This window comes from Triplophysa dalaica, chromosome 4, assembly GCF_015846415.1.
Source record: "Triplophysa dalaica isolate WHDGS20190420 chromosome 4, ASM1584641v1, whole genome shotgun sequence".
Lineage (NCBI taxonomy): Eukaryota > Metazoa > Chordata > Actinopteri > Cypriniformes > Nemacheilidae > Triplophysa > Triplophysa dalaica.
Genome location: NC_079545.1, coordinates 6,570,703 through 6,588,895, shown reverse-complemented (window position 1 = coordinate 6,588,895; position 18,193 = coordinate 6,570,703). Strand labels below are relative to the sequence as shown.

Sequence of the window (18,193 nt, the reverse complement as noted above, 5' to 3'; positions counted from 1 at the left end):
TTGAAAAGAGGAAAATGTCCTTTTGAAAACCTGGGAATCGTATTCAGGAAAGAAAGACTGAACAGCAATTCTTTTTTACTTTATTTTCAGCAGACACTTTAATCCAATGAAATTTTAAGTACATTCATGCTTTACATTTGTATTAGGCATGCCCCTGGATTCCTAACTTTATCATTTGGAGTATAGCGCTCCAACACATTTGCTCTCTGCGAATAGATCAGGCATCTTACAGTTCTAGATAGTTTCAAATTGTTCAAGTACTCAATCCTTATGTCCCTGTTAACACACAATCAGACGGAAGAACAGGCTGACATCCTGCATTATTTGTGCTATTGTCATTTAAGCCTTACCACACAAACTACAAAAAGAAGATCAAATGAAAAACAATACAAAAGTTTCCCAAAACTGTAGAACCTGTGTAAGAGAAATAGCATATTGAATACGTCAATTTTATAGCACATTTTGGGATTAGCAGCAGGTTTTCTCTTGCATGAAAGAGGTTCAGGACCTCCAAATATGCTGAGATCAGAGGTATCAGCATTACAGTCTACATACAAATATTTTGTCCGTCAGTATTAAAGTAGGAATGAGCGAAATAAAGTATTTTTGGCTGCATTTGGGTAGCAAAGATAGTGGCTAGATGTTATTTGCATAGTTTCAAAGTTTTGTATGTTTGGCACATCACGTCGGAATTTTTATGCGTCATATTTCATTTGACTGCGATGGGTTGGCACTCCATCCAGGTTGTATCCTGCCTTGATGGCCGATGACTCCTGAGATAGGCGCAGGCTCCCCGTGACCCGAGGTAGTTCGGATAAGCGGTAGAAAATGGAATGGAATGGAATTTCATTTGAGTAGGCAATTGTGTAACAACGTGTGAAACAACATTTAAAATAACAAACTTATGCGCAAAAGACACGAAATGTGAATCGGGGTTAATGAGTTCTAATGCGTTTCTAAGTCTTTTGTCGTGTCACGTTGCACCAGTCGTACCGTACGGTGACCACACGGTGTAATGATGGAATAATATAGCTACAGTACATGTGGACCACATAATAATAATGAGGCAGGGGAATAACCTGACGTAAGGCTCCCTGAATACCACAGGGTCTTCATTTATTATTTATCTGGGTAGGTTAGTTTAAAATAGTTAGTTAAGCAATTATGCCCCACAAAATTCAGTTTTATAAGACAGAAAAAAGGTTAATTGTAGGCTACATGCTAAATTCACAGAATAAACATAATCATACATGGATGTTTCTGAAGTGGCTCCTAGAGCATATGTTTACTAAATCAGAAATGAACATTTTGAGGCAGTGTATCTGTGAGAGCACATTTGTCACCTAACCCAAGTTAAACATCGATAGGTTGAGTTTTAGAATAGTATCCTTCACAGCACTGAAAACAAAGCGGATGTTCTCTGTGTCGGTTGCGCAAGTAAAATGGGCATAGATGGGTTTCTGTGTGTCCGAGTTCTGTTGCTCATACATAGACAGGATGAAGTTCATTGCAGCTTCTGCGTCGCTTTTAGGGCCTGCAGAGAGAGCAGAAAACACAGAATTTAAAATGTAAGCTAAATTCTGATAAGAATAAAAAATGTCTGAAAAAATCATTTGGGACCAATATGGGAGGTACTTATACTGCATGTACTCTTTAGATTCAAAACTTTTTGAAGGGTACTGCCCCAGTGACAGCTTCTGCACCTTTTTTCTGAGAGTGAACACGCGATAAGGAGTAACTAGTAGTAATTTTAAAGGGTTTGAAGCTTCACAAGCTACAGTATAGTTTTAAAAATTGCTTTTCAAACACTGCACTGTCGTATGTCCATAACTGTTGGCTCTTTTTATCTCTCCAACCTGTATATTCCGGAAAGTAGTCTTCAAGGTGTGAAGTTGAGATCTTCTCCTTCAGGATGTCAGTCTTATTGAGAAAAAGAATGATCGAGGACTCCTGGAACCATTGGTAGGAGATGATGGTCTTAAATAGTGCTTTACTTTCTACCATACGGTTCTGAGAGAGTAAAACATGATATTATCATGAATGAAGTAATTATCAATCACAATAACCTACTATGATGCGATGATGCTAACCTCATGGTCACACTCATATAAGACCTGATCGTACTCGCTCAAGGCCACCAGATAGATAATTGAAGTAACATTTTCAAAACAATGGATCCACTTGCGTCTCTCTGACTTTTGGCCTCCAACATCAACCATTCTGCAGCAACAGGAGTGGTTTAACAACACAGAATTGATCAATAACTTACTTACATCCTCATATACCCAATAAAAGTCACCTGAATATGACCGTCTGTAGGTCAAAGATGTACTCGATGATGCCTGTGGTCGGAATTCGGACTCGTAGAATATCTTGCAGACTAGGCAAGTAAAACCCTGCAGAGATTCTGTCAATGTCATCAAGGTAACTAGAAAACAAAAATACACATAAGTTTAAAAATAAATATGTTTCCCGTTTAGTGGCACATTTATTCAAGTAGAAGTGTCTTTCACTCACTATCTGGCAGAGTCTGAAAGTTGGAACTCTCTCCGGCGTTCGTAGCATTTCTGCAGGCCATCGTCTCTCCAAACACTCTTAATGGCTTCGGCATATTCAGAACTAATTGAGTGTACTGTACCTGCTGTCACTGCTGTAAGCATTGCAGCGTAAGCCTACATCACACACACACAATTTTTTTTTGTAATTTTTTTTCTAAGACCAGCTTGCCAGCATTGCTGGTGAGTAGCTTAGATTGTTGTGAAATGCTATACAATAAAAGTAAAATGTTAGCTAGCATTGTAATATTATAAGTATTACAATGCTTATTTCTGTATAACGACATCATAATATTTGTGACCCTATCCGATGTTTGTACTTGAACCAGAACAAATGTACAAAAAGCACTCGTTTATTTTTCATAATTATGGCTAAATATTGATGTAGTAAGGCAGTAAGACTTACTCATTATTATAAACATTTGAAATTCCTCATTATTAAACTAAACTTTGACAAGAAACAGTCAAAGTTGTGATTTCTGCACTGAACGTGACACATTTGAAACCAAAGACAAGCCTCTAACCTCTACTACATTACTCTTACTAAAACAGGTTTGCTGTTAGATGAAATTAAGACTTTTCTGAGATTTCGGATTCCAAGTTTTCTCTTAAGATCATTTGTAAAATAACAGTCTTAGGCCCGATTCAAGACACTGAGTCTTTTACGCGAGCAAATTCTTTATTTTATTTGTAGTCATCGAGATGGAAATAGTACAACTTTTCGGAGTGCATTTTCGGCACAATTTTAGACGGGAAATGTGAATCGGGCTTTAAGAGGGTTTTTCCTTAAGTAAGATAAAAACATTGCTGAGACAAATGCGGAATCAATCTTGTGTAGAGTCAATTAAAAAGTTAGAAAGAAATGTTCTTCTTAAGAACGTTTTGTACATTTTCTTCAGTTTCTTAAAGTAATAGTTCACCCAAAAATAAGAATTCTGTCATCACTTACCCTACCTCTTTTCATTTCAAACCTGTATGACTTTCTTTCTTCCGCAGAACACAAAAGAACATATTTTGAGGAATGTTGTTAACTGGCCCCCATTCACTTTCAATGGTTTTGTGTCCATTCATAAAAGTGAATATGGGCCAGTGCTGTTCGGTTACCAACATTCTTCAAAATATCTTCTTTTGTGTTCTGCGGTAAAAAAAGAAAGTCGTACAGGTTGAAATGATGACAGAATTATAATTTGTAGTTGAGGTGTCACTTTAACCCACTTCATTGACAAATCAACAAGCTCTATCAAAGACCACTAACCAGCAAATCCAGCTTAGACTTTAAATTTATACAAGTCTAAGCTGTTTTTTTCAACTCGAATGTGATTGAAAAGCATGTTTTGTTTCAGAATTCCAGCTGCTTACTGAATTTTCGGCATCAGCAAAAGGGATGTTCAGGTTCTCCATGGATTGGATCAGATTCTGGATGGCCATAAAAACATTCTGGAACACCAGATTGGTATAGGCCTTTCTGTCCTCCTCTGTGTAGCCTTTGCCATGTATGATTCTCATCTGTTTGATGAAGGTGCTCTTGCCACTTTCACCTGTGCCTGTGGAAAGTTTGAGCTGTGAATGCTTATGATTATCAAAGGGTAGTTTCCGTGAGCAATAGTTAGGAATAGTCCTTGGGCAATCCCGTGAAAATGTCAACCTTACCAACCTTAAACGGTTTTTACTATGGTAACAGCACAGATATTAACATTTGGTGGTTCAAATACCCATGTGAGATCTCTCTTCAAATTTGTAAATTGTTTTATTTTTAGTGCATGATTTTTCATACTAATGTTAAGTGATCTTTTCAGGATTGTCACATCCATAAAACTACATATTCCTCATGGACACATGGAAATAAAGAAACTATTTTATGTTCTATAACATCCCTTCTCCATTCATTGAGTATTATTGCTTCAGGATTGTGCATTTTATTTCACAGAAATCCTAAAAAAAATGTGGTCTCCCAAAAAATGGTGCTTTTTGTCACTTCCATAACGCATGTTTATTTGCCTTTTTAAAGTAGAAAATTTGTTCATATACTGAATTATTTCTATGTCTAGACTATCAACAAGGTTTAGTAAAATATAAACAGAATGGGTCAATATATTCATAACAAATTCATTTTCTCTGAGCATTTTCATGTCACATCCATAACAGAAAATGTCACGTCAATAATGTTGAAATTGCACCCTTCCACAACTGAAAATTCCTAATTTCCCTTACCTCACTTAACCATTTGCTGTCAAACTAAAGAAAAAGCAGGTAGCATATCAAAATGTAATGACATTTTTATCCACTATAGATGTATGGGATGTATTGTGTTTGTAGAGGGTGAGTAGAGGATGAAAGAATTTGCAATTTCTATTTATAAGCGATACCATAGAATCATTTATTTATAACAGTATACTCCAGAATTGCTTAACTTTGCACTCATTATGTTTATCCTTCGTATGTATGTGTTATCCTAAATCTTCTTGGTTTTGTACGGAAATATTGACCTTTTATCATTGTGTTTCTGTCTTATCTTCCTGCTTCTTATACTGTTAAAACAGTGACACACTTGCTTCTTATACTGTTAAAAATACTGCAAACAATCTTCCTTTCATTTTATTGTCAAGAAAATGTAAAGGTATCACATTTAACATCCCATGTTTATTATTAGACTTATTGTGGAATTATTAGTTTGAATGTTTGTTTTCAAGAGCAAAAGTCATGAATAATTTGTTTATCATTTGTTTTGAAATGAAACCACAGGTGAACAAAGCTCTATTTAGAATATACAATAGACACGCGAATGTAATAAATTAAAAGAGTTCTCTATGTGGATTTTCTGAGTTTAAATTATTTAGGACGTATAACTTATCCACTTTCCCTCTATTTTATCTAATACATTCATCCTTTTTGATTATGACTTTGTAACTTCAGTATACGGTAGAATGCTTCTTGTACAGTAAATCAAACTCTTTACTTTGATGCTCGCTGACGTCTTTCCACAACATAAATGTTTCTGCGTTCAAGGGATAGTTCAGGCAAAAATGACTCACATGGTATTTATTTCCCCTACTATTGCAGTAAATGAGGGATGAGATCTGTTTGGTTACTGGCATTCTTCCAAATATCTTCTTTGCGTAAAAGCGAACAAAATAATTTATACAGGTTTGGAACGACTTGAGGGTAAGTAGTTCATGAGAGAATTACTTTTTGGGTGAACTTTCCTTTTGAAGTGTTGGATGGGAATGGGGTATATGCACACTGGACGATGACGTATACTTCTGCTAAAATCTCACCGAGATTTTAGGTAACAGTGGCGTTTTGATTCAGGATGCTAGTATCGAGTCAAATTATTCAAACACCTCGCCATACGTCGAAAACCAAAAAGAAGAAGCACTTCAGGCTATCCGTGTCAAGGTATATCAACAAATATGAAAAAAGCAAAGTGAACTTTTGCACTATTAAAAGGAATAATCTCAGAGGCACTTAACTATGCTCACCCGTAGTGATGTCGCTTTGCCGAAATTCATACTAAATACATCGTTTTCACTTCTTAAAAAATCCCCTGGCTTAGTGCTATGAGAGCAGAAATTGCCTAGCTGGGCTCAGATTGTATCAAAAGCGCGTCACGTGTGCATGCATACCCCATTGACACAGACTCCTGCATTACATGTGAAACAGGTCTGACAAATAACACTTTTACAGAAAGATACCAGATTGTTATCACCAGTGAAACAAGGAAACACTAAGTTGTCATTCGTTCTTCTATTAAGATGTTTAGTAACTTCAAGTAGATTTATTCAGAATTATGCCATTTATTATTATTCATGCCAAAAAAGGTCAAAAGTAACTAACAGAGTAACTCGTTTACGTTTTGCATATATAATTACGTATACTGTATGCAGCAAGTTGAATCTATCAGTTCATTTTGTCTTGCGAATTCAAACTTTTCTGTTTTCCTGTTTGGTTGCTTTTAAAAAAAACTGTGTCGTGTTTCAGTGTCACAAAAGCAAAGTAATGCTGTACTTTATGATATCTAATTATTATACATGGACATCTTTTGCATGTATTTGCATGTGACCAGTAAGAGTAAAAGAGAATCTAAACAAAAGAAACGAAGATGCCTCATAAAACATGAAATATAAATACACATCATCTGACAATTTAATGAAATATTAGTTTTTACGATGCTGAATGCCCAAAATACTTGAATGTGACACATTTTCACCAAAGGTTTCAATTTCTATAAAAATGACATTTGAACTTACCCAACAGTAGGAGTTTTAGTTGTCTAGTGTTATCTTTTTTGTCCATTTTAAGCTGCCTTTCGATTTCTTGATGAATTCGGAAGCTTTCTTTGTCATCTCCGGACATGCAGCAGTCCCCCATCCTTGAGAGCCCGTAACTCCTTCAGTATTCCTCACTTAAAACATGCAGCAAATAACTTTACACTAGGTCAAAACAACAGTGAACAAGAATGTCAATGGGAAGACGCCTACCTCTAATGCAGGCTTGATTTCATGTAAATTCCTTTACAGGTATGCTATTCTTCCTTATGCAGTGGATGGGCAGGGTAGTAGGTTTGCTTTACTGTCAACCACCTACTCATTTAACACCCATTTTAACAAACAGTAAAAACTGATTAATACATTTTTTAAACATCAATTTTAGTGTATTAAATATTAAACAGAAGTAATATATTTTATTGAGCTGTCCTTACGAAACGAAAATCAGCATCCAAGTCCAGAAATACCCACCTAACCAACAAATTATTTAAAAGTTGTAGTATTAATACACCTTGTTGATCTTCTGCAAGCAAGACTCCAACTTCAAACACTGGTGATTGAGTTACACATGTAAGGAAATTGTTGTAGCATCATACATCATGTTCAGAATGTGAAATGAGAGCTTGTCCAAATTGCTGGTTGTTCAATGCAGAATGAGTGCAGGGTAGTCCAGCTGGTCTGAAAGCTAGTTGTTGTTGTTTTTTTGCAAAGAAAAATTAGACAGAGCAAAACTAAACGTTTTCTGCGAAGTTCCTGTCATATGATAAAAGGTTGCAAAGAATGTTTAAACAATACTAACGACCTACCCCTAACCCCGCCCCTAAACCTAACATTACTTGCACGGAAGCAAATCGTACAAAAATGTATGGATGGTATCTTACGAATTAGCCAAAATTACCCACCTTGTAAAATAAAAGGTTTTATCATGCGATTGTGTTACAAGTTTATGCTTATAATCGAAAGCTTTTTCGCATTTTGTTGATTTGTGTCGTGCACAAGATTGTTTGTGCTATCCTTGTTATGTTCAATGTTGAGTCTTTAGTAACACTCTAATGTGTATTGGTCAAGAAACGGAACGAAACAAAAAGATTTTATCGTTAAGTACCCATTTTTTTTGGAGGCACAGTGTCCACAACACACAGAAACATGTCCTGTACGTACAAATACATACATTTAAAGCAATATTATAAAGAATATCTCTTAAGGGTATTCAAAATATTGCACAAATCATTGCAAGAAACAATGCACTGTCCTACTGGAGCTGGACCTCAGAACCATGTCCGGCTGCAGGTTGGTCGCTGCGATTTCCGAGGGGAAAGTAAGTCTGCGGTTTAAATCAACACGCATTTCCCTTGGCATGCGGTTTCTGCCCCTCCCGAATAAAGGGTTGCCTTCTAAGCAAGTTAGCCTTGGCATTTTGGGGCCTGGCATTTGCTGCCATTCTCTTGGTCTCTACTGCTGCAGCCAAGCACTTTAGTACTTGTATGTGGCGCCATGTGTATCTTCCTTGTGTCAAGCTCTACTTACAACCCACAAGAATATGTTTGAGGTTTGCTGGAGCTGCACATAGGTGGCAGGCTGGATCCTGCCCATACCAAACATGCAGATTTGTTGGTGAGGGCAGCACATCATACGTAGCTCTTATGAGAAAACTTAGCCTGTTTGTTTCCATACTCCATAGCTAACTCCAAGTGATTTTACGCCATTCTATGCCTTGCCACCTAATCCAACAGCCTTGCTGGGCTTGAGAGACTGCTCTGGTGCATCTACTTGCTTCCTCTTGAAGTCGAATCTCCTCCACTACCAGGTGACGCTTTTCCTTTGGTGTCCCTTTTCGTCACGTGGGTATGGTTGATGCCAAACCAAGTGCAATATCGCACTTGTCCCTCAATGTCCTTATGTCGTAGGGCTGCCATTAAATCTCCTACCGCTGTTGTTGGGTTCCATTTCCTTCCAGTCTCTATTGTTGGAGCAGCATCTCTTACACAGGGATTGCAGGTTTCTTTGAGCGTCATCTCTAACCTTGTTTTGGTGCATTTATATTCCTCCACAAGACTTGAAATGGGAAGAGATAGAGCTCCATTCCTTTACAGCCCTATGTTGCTTAGATATCTTGGTAATCCAAGCCATTTCCTCACTTGTATATTCACCAATCTCTCCAGGTTATTTGCGGGAGACACTGTTAGCTCATACAATGAAATTGGCCACATCAGGCGTGGCAACAAGTCAAATTGGAAGAGTTTCAGCTTCCAAGGAAGACCTGTATTATTGATTTGCTTACACTGGCCGTCTCTTTCCTCAGTTGTTCCACCTGTTCGGCATCTTTAAGGTCTGCTGTGTACCACTGTCCAAGGCTTTTGATGGGCTTTTCCGTGACCGTGGTACGGGCTCTCCCTTTATGACAGAACCTGTCATTGGTAAGCCTGCCCTTGACAATAGAAATGCTGCGGGATTTGCTTGGTTTGACCTCCCTTTGTGGCCGACTAATGTTCTCCTGAAGCTTATCCAGCAGCCGCTTGTACATGCTTTGGTTGTTGTGATGGTTATCATGTCATCCATGTTTGCCCTGATTGGAGGTAGGCGCAACCCATTTTTTAAATGCTCTCCTCCAACAACCCAATGTGATTTTTTTTCCAATATCATTTCGAAAGCAGTGGTGAAATTGTGCAACCTGCCATCATGCCAACCTCCAGCTGTTGCCACCCGGTGGTACTATCCTATGTGTTCATACAAAATTGGATATCCTGAAAATATGCCTTAATCAGCTTTGTTACCTGATCTGGAACGTGGAAGAAGTCAAAGGCTGTCCATACAAGCTCATGTGGCTCTGATCCAAAGACAATGGCAAGATCTAGAAAAAAAACATACAGGTCTGTCTTCTTCTTTTTTCCTATTTGCAACTGGTACCAGATGATGTTAGCATGTTCCAAACATCCAGAGAAACCCCCTATCTGTCACGGTCCTGTCCTTCCAGCCTGAGTATTCCGGCCTTGGGGACAGAGCCGTGACAATATCATGTCTTGTGTGTGAGTTTCGTCTTGTGTGGAGACACGTGGCGGTTTGTTTTGACATTTCGCCGCGTGTCTTCCATGTAGCTCCGCCCCCTCGTCTCTCTGTCTAGCGTCCCATTAGTGTTTCATCTCCCTCACCTAAGTCCCCTCCTCATGTCCCACCCCACTTGAGTGCTCCCAGTTTTGTCCAACCCATCCCCTCCTCCCTTCCCGTTAATGTTTTTCTTATTGTCCACCCCCAATCCCTTCATTGTATTGTCAGCCCTGCCCCTTGTATTTTCTGTTTTGTCTGTGTGGTGTCTGTCTTCATTTTTGTCCATCTTGTCCGCAACATTTTGACTGCCCTATAAACCAAATTACACAAACACATTTCACTGCCCTCTGCCCAGTTAAGCCTAGAAACTTTCCAGATTTAGAAAAATAATATTTCCCCTTCTGTCTATTATGACCAAATAATTGATTTACACACATTTGATAGCATTTTTGTTTATTACACAGTTATGTTATACAATCATTATATACCACCAGAAAATACACATTATATTCATATAAATAGATTAGTCTATGTGGAAATTGATTTTTGTCTTCACCGTTATTATAAAATAAAGTGTATCAGGTAACACATCAGGCACATATGTAATATAACTGCTTGTTCTACACTCTTTGGCCACCACGTGGGATTGTGAGCAAATGAAGCCTCGAGAAATGAACCCTTTTGTGAACCACTTGGAACAAAAGCTTCAATGCTTCATGCGGCTACATCTCGCCACTACTACAAAACTGAATGTTCAAAAATCTGTTTGAACAGGCATGACGCCTCTGGATCTAGATGTGAGTAAATTTTATAAATCCAAAGATAGAATATATAATTGTAAGCAATTAATAAGAATCTAACCATGAGAATAATTTAAAACAGCATGTAGCTCATTCAGTAACAGACAATCAACAATGGAAAACACTGGGGTGTTTATACACACAGTAATCAGACACACCTGGAGACAATAAGGGAGGGGCCAGAGTGAAAGACCTACAACAGGAAGTGAAACGAGATACCAAAATGAAAGACAAAAACCCTTATAACCTCACATACAGCAAAGAACTCTTTCAATACATGACATTCTTAAATTAGTTTTATGTTCTTAAGGAAATTTATATTTTGTGATTTTGTATAATAGCAAAAACATACATGTTCAGATCATTATCGTTTACATAATGTGTGGGGTTCTTTAAAGGACTACTGTTTCCTAATTTACAAAAATACAATATTCTTAGTAAAACTTGTTAAAAAATGTATTTTATAGCAACAATCTGCAAAATCAGTTTGTTCCTAAATAAAAGCCTTTATTCTTGAGAGAACCGTATTTGGGTATCATGTGTTTCCTTGTGTTACATTAGATAAATAAAATAAATAAGTAATAATAAAAAAAAAATGTGTAGTCTTATATGCTAAATTCACAGAATGCACTTTAGCCATGATAATCAATCAAAAACATTGATGGTTCGGGAGTGGCTCAGCAAATGTAACAGTTTTTTCAAATCAGAAATGAAAAATAAGAAGGCCGGGCAATTCCGTGAAAATGTAAACCTTACCAAGAAAATCTTTAGTTTTTACCAAGGCTTTTTACTATTGTAACAGCACAGATTTTAAGATTTTGTGGGTCAAATACCCATGTGAGATCTCTCTTCAAGTTTGCAAAGCATTTGTTTTATTTTTGGTGCATGATTTTTCACAGTCAGGTCAGTGCAATTTTCAGGATTGTCACATCCACAACGCTACATATTCCTCATAAATAGACACATGAAAATTGAAATACAGTAACTTTTTTATGTTCTATAAAGTGGCAGCCCTTCACCATTCATTGGGTGTTATTGCTTCAGGATTGTGCATTTTATTTAACAGAAATCCTACATAGTTTATCTTCTCCCAAAAACCACATCCTTTTTTTGTCCGATCCATAAATCATGTTTATTTCCCTTTTTTTAATATATTATTCATAGACTGACATTTTTTGATGTTAAGACTCTATCAACAACGGTTCAGTAAAATATAAACAGATGGTTCAATGTATTCGTAATAAATTCATTCTCTTATCATTTTTATGTAACGTCCATAACGCTGGAATTGCCCAAAAGCGTCTTTGTTTCCTAATTTATGTAGAACTCCTTAAGATTGAGTTGTAGAATGGAGTGCTTCACTGACTTGAAAACACGCTGGATGTTCTCTGTGTCAGTTGCACAAGTAAAATGTGCATAGATGGGTTTTTCTATATCCGAGTTCTGTTGCTCATACAGGGACAAAATGAACTTCATTGCAGCATCTGCGTCATTTTTAGGGCCTGCAGAGAGAACAGACAACTTGTCCATCATATGTAGCATTATAAAGTCATTCTGTGAAATGAAACATTTCATTCACTGATTTGATATTCAAGTTCATGTACTGTACATCAGACTGCTATGCTTCTCAATAGAAACTGTTGCTTTATTAAGTCAGGTGTGAATGTGTCTTTATTTTCCAACCTGTATATTCTGGAAAATAGTCTTCAAGGTGTGAAGTTGAGATCTTCTCCTTCAGGATGTCTGTCTTATTGAGAAAAAGAATGATCGAGGACTTCTGGAACCATTGGTAGGAGATGATGGTCTTAAATAGTGCTTTACTTTCTTCCATACGGTTCTGAGGTGGTAAAATAGAATTCATTAGTGGTATTGCTGAATTTTTCAATTGCAATCATATGAATCCTGTTCATGAATCCTGTGGTAAGTATGCTAACCTCATTTTCGCACTCATATAAGACCTGATCGTACTCGCTTAGAGCCACCAGAAAGATCATGGAAGTAACATTTTCAAAACAATGGATCCACTTGCGTCTCTCTGACTTTTGACCTCCGACATCAACCATTCTGCAGCAACAAGAGTGGTTTAAAAACACGGAATAGATCAATAACTTACATACAGTATCTCACAGAAGTGAGTACACCCTTCACACTTTAGTAGTTATATTATTTAATATCTTTTCATGCGACAACACTGAAGACATGACACTTTGCTACAATATAAGGTAGTGCGTGCACAGCTTGCATAACAGTGTACATTTCCTGTCCCTTCAAAATAACTCAACTCACAGCCATTAATGTCTAAACCACTTGCAACAAAAGTAAGTACACCCCTAAGAGAAAATGTCCATATTGGGCACATAGTGTCAATATTTTGTGTGTCCACCATTATTTTCCAGTTCTGCCTTAACCCTCTTGGGTATGGAGTTCACCAGAGCTTCATAGGTTGCCACTGGAGACCTCTTCCCCTCCTTCATGACGACATCACAGAGCTGGTGGTTGTTAGAGACATTGCGCTCCTCCATCTTCCGTTTGAGGATGCCCCACAGATGCTCAATAGGGTTTAGGTCTTCACCTTTACCCTCAGCTTCTTTAGCAAGGCAGTCTTCGTCTTGAGGTGTGTTTGGGGTCGTTATCATGTTGGCCTGCTGCCTAGTCTCCGAAGGGAGGGGATCATGCTCTGCTTCAGTATGTCACAATACATGTTGGCATTCATGGTCCCTCAATGAACTGTAGCTCCCCAGTGCCGGCAGCACTCATGCAGCCCCAGTGCAGTCTGCGGCGTATGGTCTGAGCACTGACAGGCTGACCGACCAAACCCTCAACCGACAGCAATGCTGGTAGCACTCATACGTCTATTTCCCAAAGACAACCTATGGATATGATGCTTAGCATTTGCACTCAACTTCTTTGGTCGACCATGGCGAGGCCTGTCCTGAGTGGAACCTGTCCTGTTAAACCGCTGTAAGGTCTTGGCCACAGTACTGCAGCTTAGTTTCAGGGTCTTGACAATCTTCTTGTAGCCTAGGCCATCTTTATGTACTGTAGAGCAACAATTCTTTTTTTCAGATCCTAAGAGAGTTCTTTTCCATGAGGTGCCATTTTGAACTACCAATGACCAGTATGAGAGAGTGATAACATCAAATTTAACACACCTGTTCCCCATTCACACCGGAGACCTCGCAGCACCAAAGAATCACATGACACCGGAAAGGGAAAATGGCTAATTGGGCCCAATTTGGACATTTTCACTAAGGGGTACTTTTAGTACTTTTTATGCTAGCAGTTTAGACATAAATGGCTGTGAGTTGAGTTATTTCAAGGGGACAGCAAATGTACATGTTGTCACATGAACAGATAAAATGTGAGGGGTGTACTCACTTCTGTGAGCTACTGTACATCCTCAAGTGTTCAATAAAAGTCACCTGAAAATGACCGTCTGGAGGTCAAAGATGTACTCAATGATGCCTGTAGTCGGAACTCGGACTCGCAGAATATCCTGCAGACTGGGTAAGTACAACGTTGCAGAGATTCTATCAATGTCATCAAGGTAACTAGAAAACAATAATAGACATAAGTCTAAAAATAAGTATATATGTATATGTATAAGTATATATTCATTGTACTCACTATTTGGCAGAGTCTGAAAGTTGGAACTCTCTCCGGCGTTCATAGCATTTCTGCAGGCCACCGTCTCTCCAAACATTCTTGATGGCTTCAGCATATTCAGAACTAATTGAGTGTACTGTACCTGCTGTCACTGCTGTAAGCATTGCAGCATACATCTACACACATGCACACACACACAATTTCAGTTTTATCATTTTAGAGTAATTAATTTAAGTGAGTAATATTAATTAAAAAGACCAGCACTACAAAAAGCACTTACAAGCATAAACCAGGAAAAACCAGCTTAGACTTGAAATACAAGTCTACCGGGAAGTGATTGAAAATCATATTTTCTGCTTACCGAATTGTTGGTGTTCTCAAAAGGGATGTTCAGGTTCTCCATGGATTGGATCAGGGTCTGAATGGCAACAAAGACATTCTGGAACACCAGATTGGTATATGCCATTTTGTCCTCCTCTGTGTAGCCTTTGCCATGTATGATTCTCATCTGTTTGATGAAGGTGCTCTTGCCACTTTCACCTGTGCCTGTGGAAAGTTTGAGCTGTGAATGCTTATGATTATCAAAGGGTTGGTTCCGCTGAGAAATAGTTAGGAATCGTCCTCCCACAATAATCCAAAACAAAAGTAAAAATTCAGTCATATATGCACGTCTTTCAAAAGCTGTTGTATATCATTTCTGTGCACCACAAAAGAAGATATTTTGAGAAATGTCTCTCTGGGTGTGTATCCATACAAATTTAGTCATTTAGTTGTGTTTAGTTGCTTTAGTTGTTTAGTTGCCAAAGTTCTTTAGAATTTCATGTTTTGTGTTCTGCAGAAATTAGAAAATCATACAGGGGTGGAATGACAAGATGGTGAGCAAATGTTTTTTTTAGGGGGGCTATTCCATTAAAGCATTTTCCCCAGTGGAATAAAATAGGAGTATCTTTCCCTAAAGAAAGTGAGGAAACATGAGGACAATGAAAGGAATGACAGAATTTTCATTTGTGAAAGAAGTAGCAGCTTTAGAGACCTCTAGTGGTGAAAATCTGCTTATGATCCACCAGTACATGTGAAGCTATTTCTACAGCTGGTGTTTATTGTCAAACTTAATATGGAATTGCTATAAAATAATATTTTATAGAAAAATGTTTTAAATAACAGGGCCTGGCAATAGGGTGGCATTTCCCCTCCAGATTTTTCTAGGCTGACAAATAAAATAATAAAAAAATGAAATACAGAGGGACTGGGTTTCTGGATTTCTGGGTTCTAGTCATTTGTGGAACAACTCGCATCCGGTCTAATCAGGGTGGTCTCTGTTTTTTTTAAGTTGGTATAATTTAACATATAAATAAGCAATTCAAATAAATGTAGAAAAAATACTTTTTATAGGTTTACACTTTTGACTCGCATGTTAACGATGTGGTTTGGACCCATCTACTGGTTGCAACAAATGATCATTTATGTTTCATAAAAAAATAAATTATATTGACTTATCTAAATGGAATCCGAACAAACTGGTTAAAAGAACAATAAAGATGCAATGTTTGCAGATCTTGATACTGAATAAACAAGTCAATATTCAATGTTAAAACAACATGATACTAAGGTTTTACATGCATTTTAAGATCCGTTCAAAAATGGTCGAATTTATATGATTCCAAAAGTTCGTCATATTGAAATTCAACAGACGTTGAAATTGCAACAGTATACATACAATATGCAGAAATCCAAAAAAGCAAAAACTGAATGTGTACCCCCATGCCAATCTTTGCGCACAATTTTTTACGTTCTTGTACATACAGTCATTGCTAAAGATAATGGTACATTGTACATAGGCTAGGACCTCTATGTATATAAAAATCTATAAATATTTGTTGATACCACCCTAGAACGCACAGCCTTAAATTCCTAAAGTGTCCTGGTTGTCAAGGGCCCCTAGATAGTGTCCTGGCCCATTATACATAATGAGTAAGTGGACATACAAACAACAACGCTAAATGTAGTGTGACTCTACCTTGTTTGCATTCTTCTAATATATAACCTACACTGTTATGTTCACTTTGCATTCTAGTTTCACTAAGAATTCGGTAATGCTATACTTTTATGATACTGAATTTCTGTCCATGGAGATATTTTGCATGTATTTGCATGTGACCAGCAACTGTCACACTGGATATGCATCATTCAAAAATGTTTGTTATAAAACATTTATATGCATTATAGAATAATTCTGATAAGATATGAAAATGTAATCTGACAATTGAATTGCATTATTTAAAATAGGATGAATTTTTAAATTTAATGCAGTCAATTATTCGCTTTATGTCATAAACTATGACACTATGAAAACCTCTAATTGATGCAGAAAAAATGTTCATATGAGCTTCCATAGTAATGAAATAAAATAAATTAAACAAATAAAATATGAAAAATTAACTTACCTAAAAGTAAGAGTTTTATCTGCCTGGAGGCATTTGTCTTGTCCAGTTTAAGCTGCCTTTCAATTTCTTGATGAATTCTGAAACTTTCTCCGTCATCTCCTGACATGCAGTCCCCACACAACCTGGAGAGCCCTAAACTTCTCCAGAATTCACTGCCTAATAAATTCATCAAATAACTTGACAGAACTATAAAACAATGGTGAACCAGAATGTCTATTGGAACATGTCTGTCTCTAAAGCAGTTAAATATCATAGGCTTTGCGGGTATTCTTCCTTTTTCAGCGGATGGGAGGGGAGTTTTACAGTCTCATTTGGGTAGGATTTGCTTACCTCATAAATTGCTTGCCTTTATCCACAAACTGCTCATGTCCCCTGGTTTCCCTGGTTTTTTCTCATTTCTTCCTTTATGTGTGTTTGTGTTCCTGTTCTTACCATCTTAACAGGACAGACATTTATACAGATTTGGAACAATTTAGGGGGTGAGTAAATCCAGACAGGATTTTTAAGTTTGGGTAAACTGTCCCTTTAAGAACACTGTTTATCATAACTGCTGTTTAAGACTGTTATCATCTGTTCTCTGCCATTCATTGCATTACCATCCAGTCACTTCTGCCAATGCTGCTGTACCTCAATAAACATTGCAAACAAATGATTTACACATCGATCATCTTTTGCAAACAAGACCGGTGATTAGGGCCGGAAAATATTTTCCCTACTATAATTTGCCAAAAATAAATATTTTAGCCCGACTGTGTGATTAGTTTTAAACATCAGGAATTCACAGTTTCAAGATATGCAGTCTCGCATATCTATCAAACTAGCAAACAAAGTTTGAATTAAAGAGCTTATACCCCCTGACACATAAGAACATCAGTATAGACAGTTTTATTGGTCGCACACACTGGTCTGAAGTTAATGTCCTGTGATTTAGTTATAATATAAAAATGTATCTCATATTCATGTTAATTCACATTATTACAAGGCTTGTTGGAATGTTTGATTCTGATTGGCCAGTCATTTGCATGTTCGTTATTTTCTGATAACAACCGCTCAAAACTAATTATACACGGTAACCCGGATGAAGGAAATAGTTTTTTGGACAAATTGAATATATGTCTTTTAATAACATATATGACATCATATTTACAAAGAATTAAACCAAAATCTCTGTGACATTTGAACGTCGTTCCTTACCTTAACACCGAAAGTAAACGGCTTTTATGGCTTAGAAAATCTTCGCTTTATAATTTTGCTTCATAATTCAAACATACTGTTGTCACAGTTGTTTCATGTTTAAGTTATGGTGTGTTGTGTTCCCGGTTCCCGGTTTGCCTTTAGTGTTCTCATTAAAATACCTGATTTTGATTTATTCTTTGGAGTTCGCTCTCTTTTGCCAGCACGCACGTGACAGAATACTGGACCAAAGTAAGTTATGGATTACCTGCAGCTCAACATTTGTGGAGAAATATGTGGAGTAC

The 18,193-nt window shown here is 37.3% G+C and overlaps 2 protein-coding genes across 3 annotated transcripts; both read right to left on the bottom strand.

Moving 5' to 3' along the window:
* Positions 1–63: 63 nt before the first annotated feature.
* On the bottom strand, positions 64–6,991 carry LOC130418892 (guanine nucleotide-binding protein subunit alpha-14-like). The gene is made up of 7 exons (XM_056745085.1): positions 6,803–6,991; positions 3,915–4,099; positions 2,518–2,672; positions 2,300–2,428; positions 2,091–2,220; positions 1,857–2,010; positions 64–1,534 (listed from the first exon to the last, which is right to left on the bottom strand). Exons 1-7 carry the CDS (start codon positions 6,921–6,923, stop codon positions 1,344–1,346), a joined length of 1,065 nt encoding a protein of 354 aa, XP_056601063.1. The 5' UTR covers positions 6,924–6,991; the 3' UTR covers positions 64–1,343.
* A 3,420-nt stretch (positions 6,992–10,411) lies between these two features.
* Positions 10,412–17,828, bottom strand: LOC130418891 (guanine nucleotide-binding protein subunit alpha-14-like). 2 transcript variants are annotated; one of them, XM_056745083.1, is made up of 7 exons: positions 16,716–17,828; positions 14,633–14,817; positions 14,293–14,447; positions 14,088–14,168; positions 12,600–12,729; positions 12,349–12,502; positions 10,412–12,167 (listed from the first exon to the last, which is right to left on the bottom strand). In XM_056745083.1, exons 1-7 carry the CDS (start codon positions 16,966–16,968, stop codon positions 11,977–11,979), a joined length of 1,149 nt encoding a protein of 382 aa, XP_056601061.1. In that variant the 5' UTR covers positions 16,969–17,828; the 3' UTR covers positions 10,412–11,976. The 2 variants fall into 2 exon arrangements, with proteins under 2 accessions (XP_056601061.1, XP_056601060.1); XM_056745082.1 differs by having other exon boundaries at positions 14,088–14,216; positions 16,716–17,779.
* Positions 17,829–18,193: the final 365 nt, after the last annotated feature.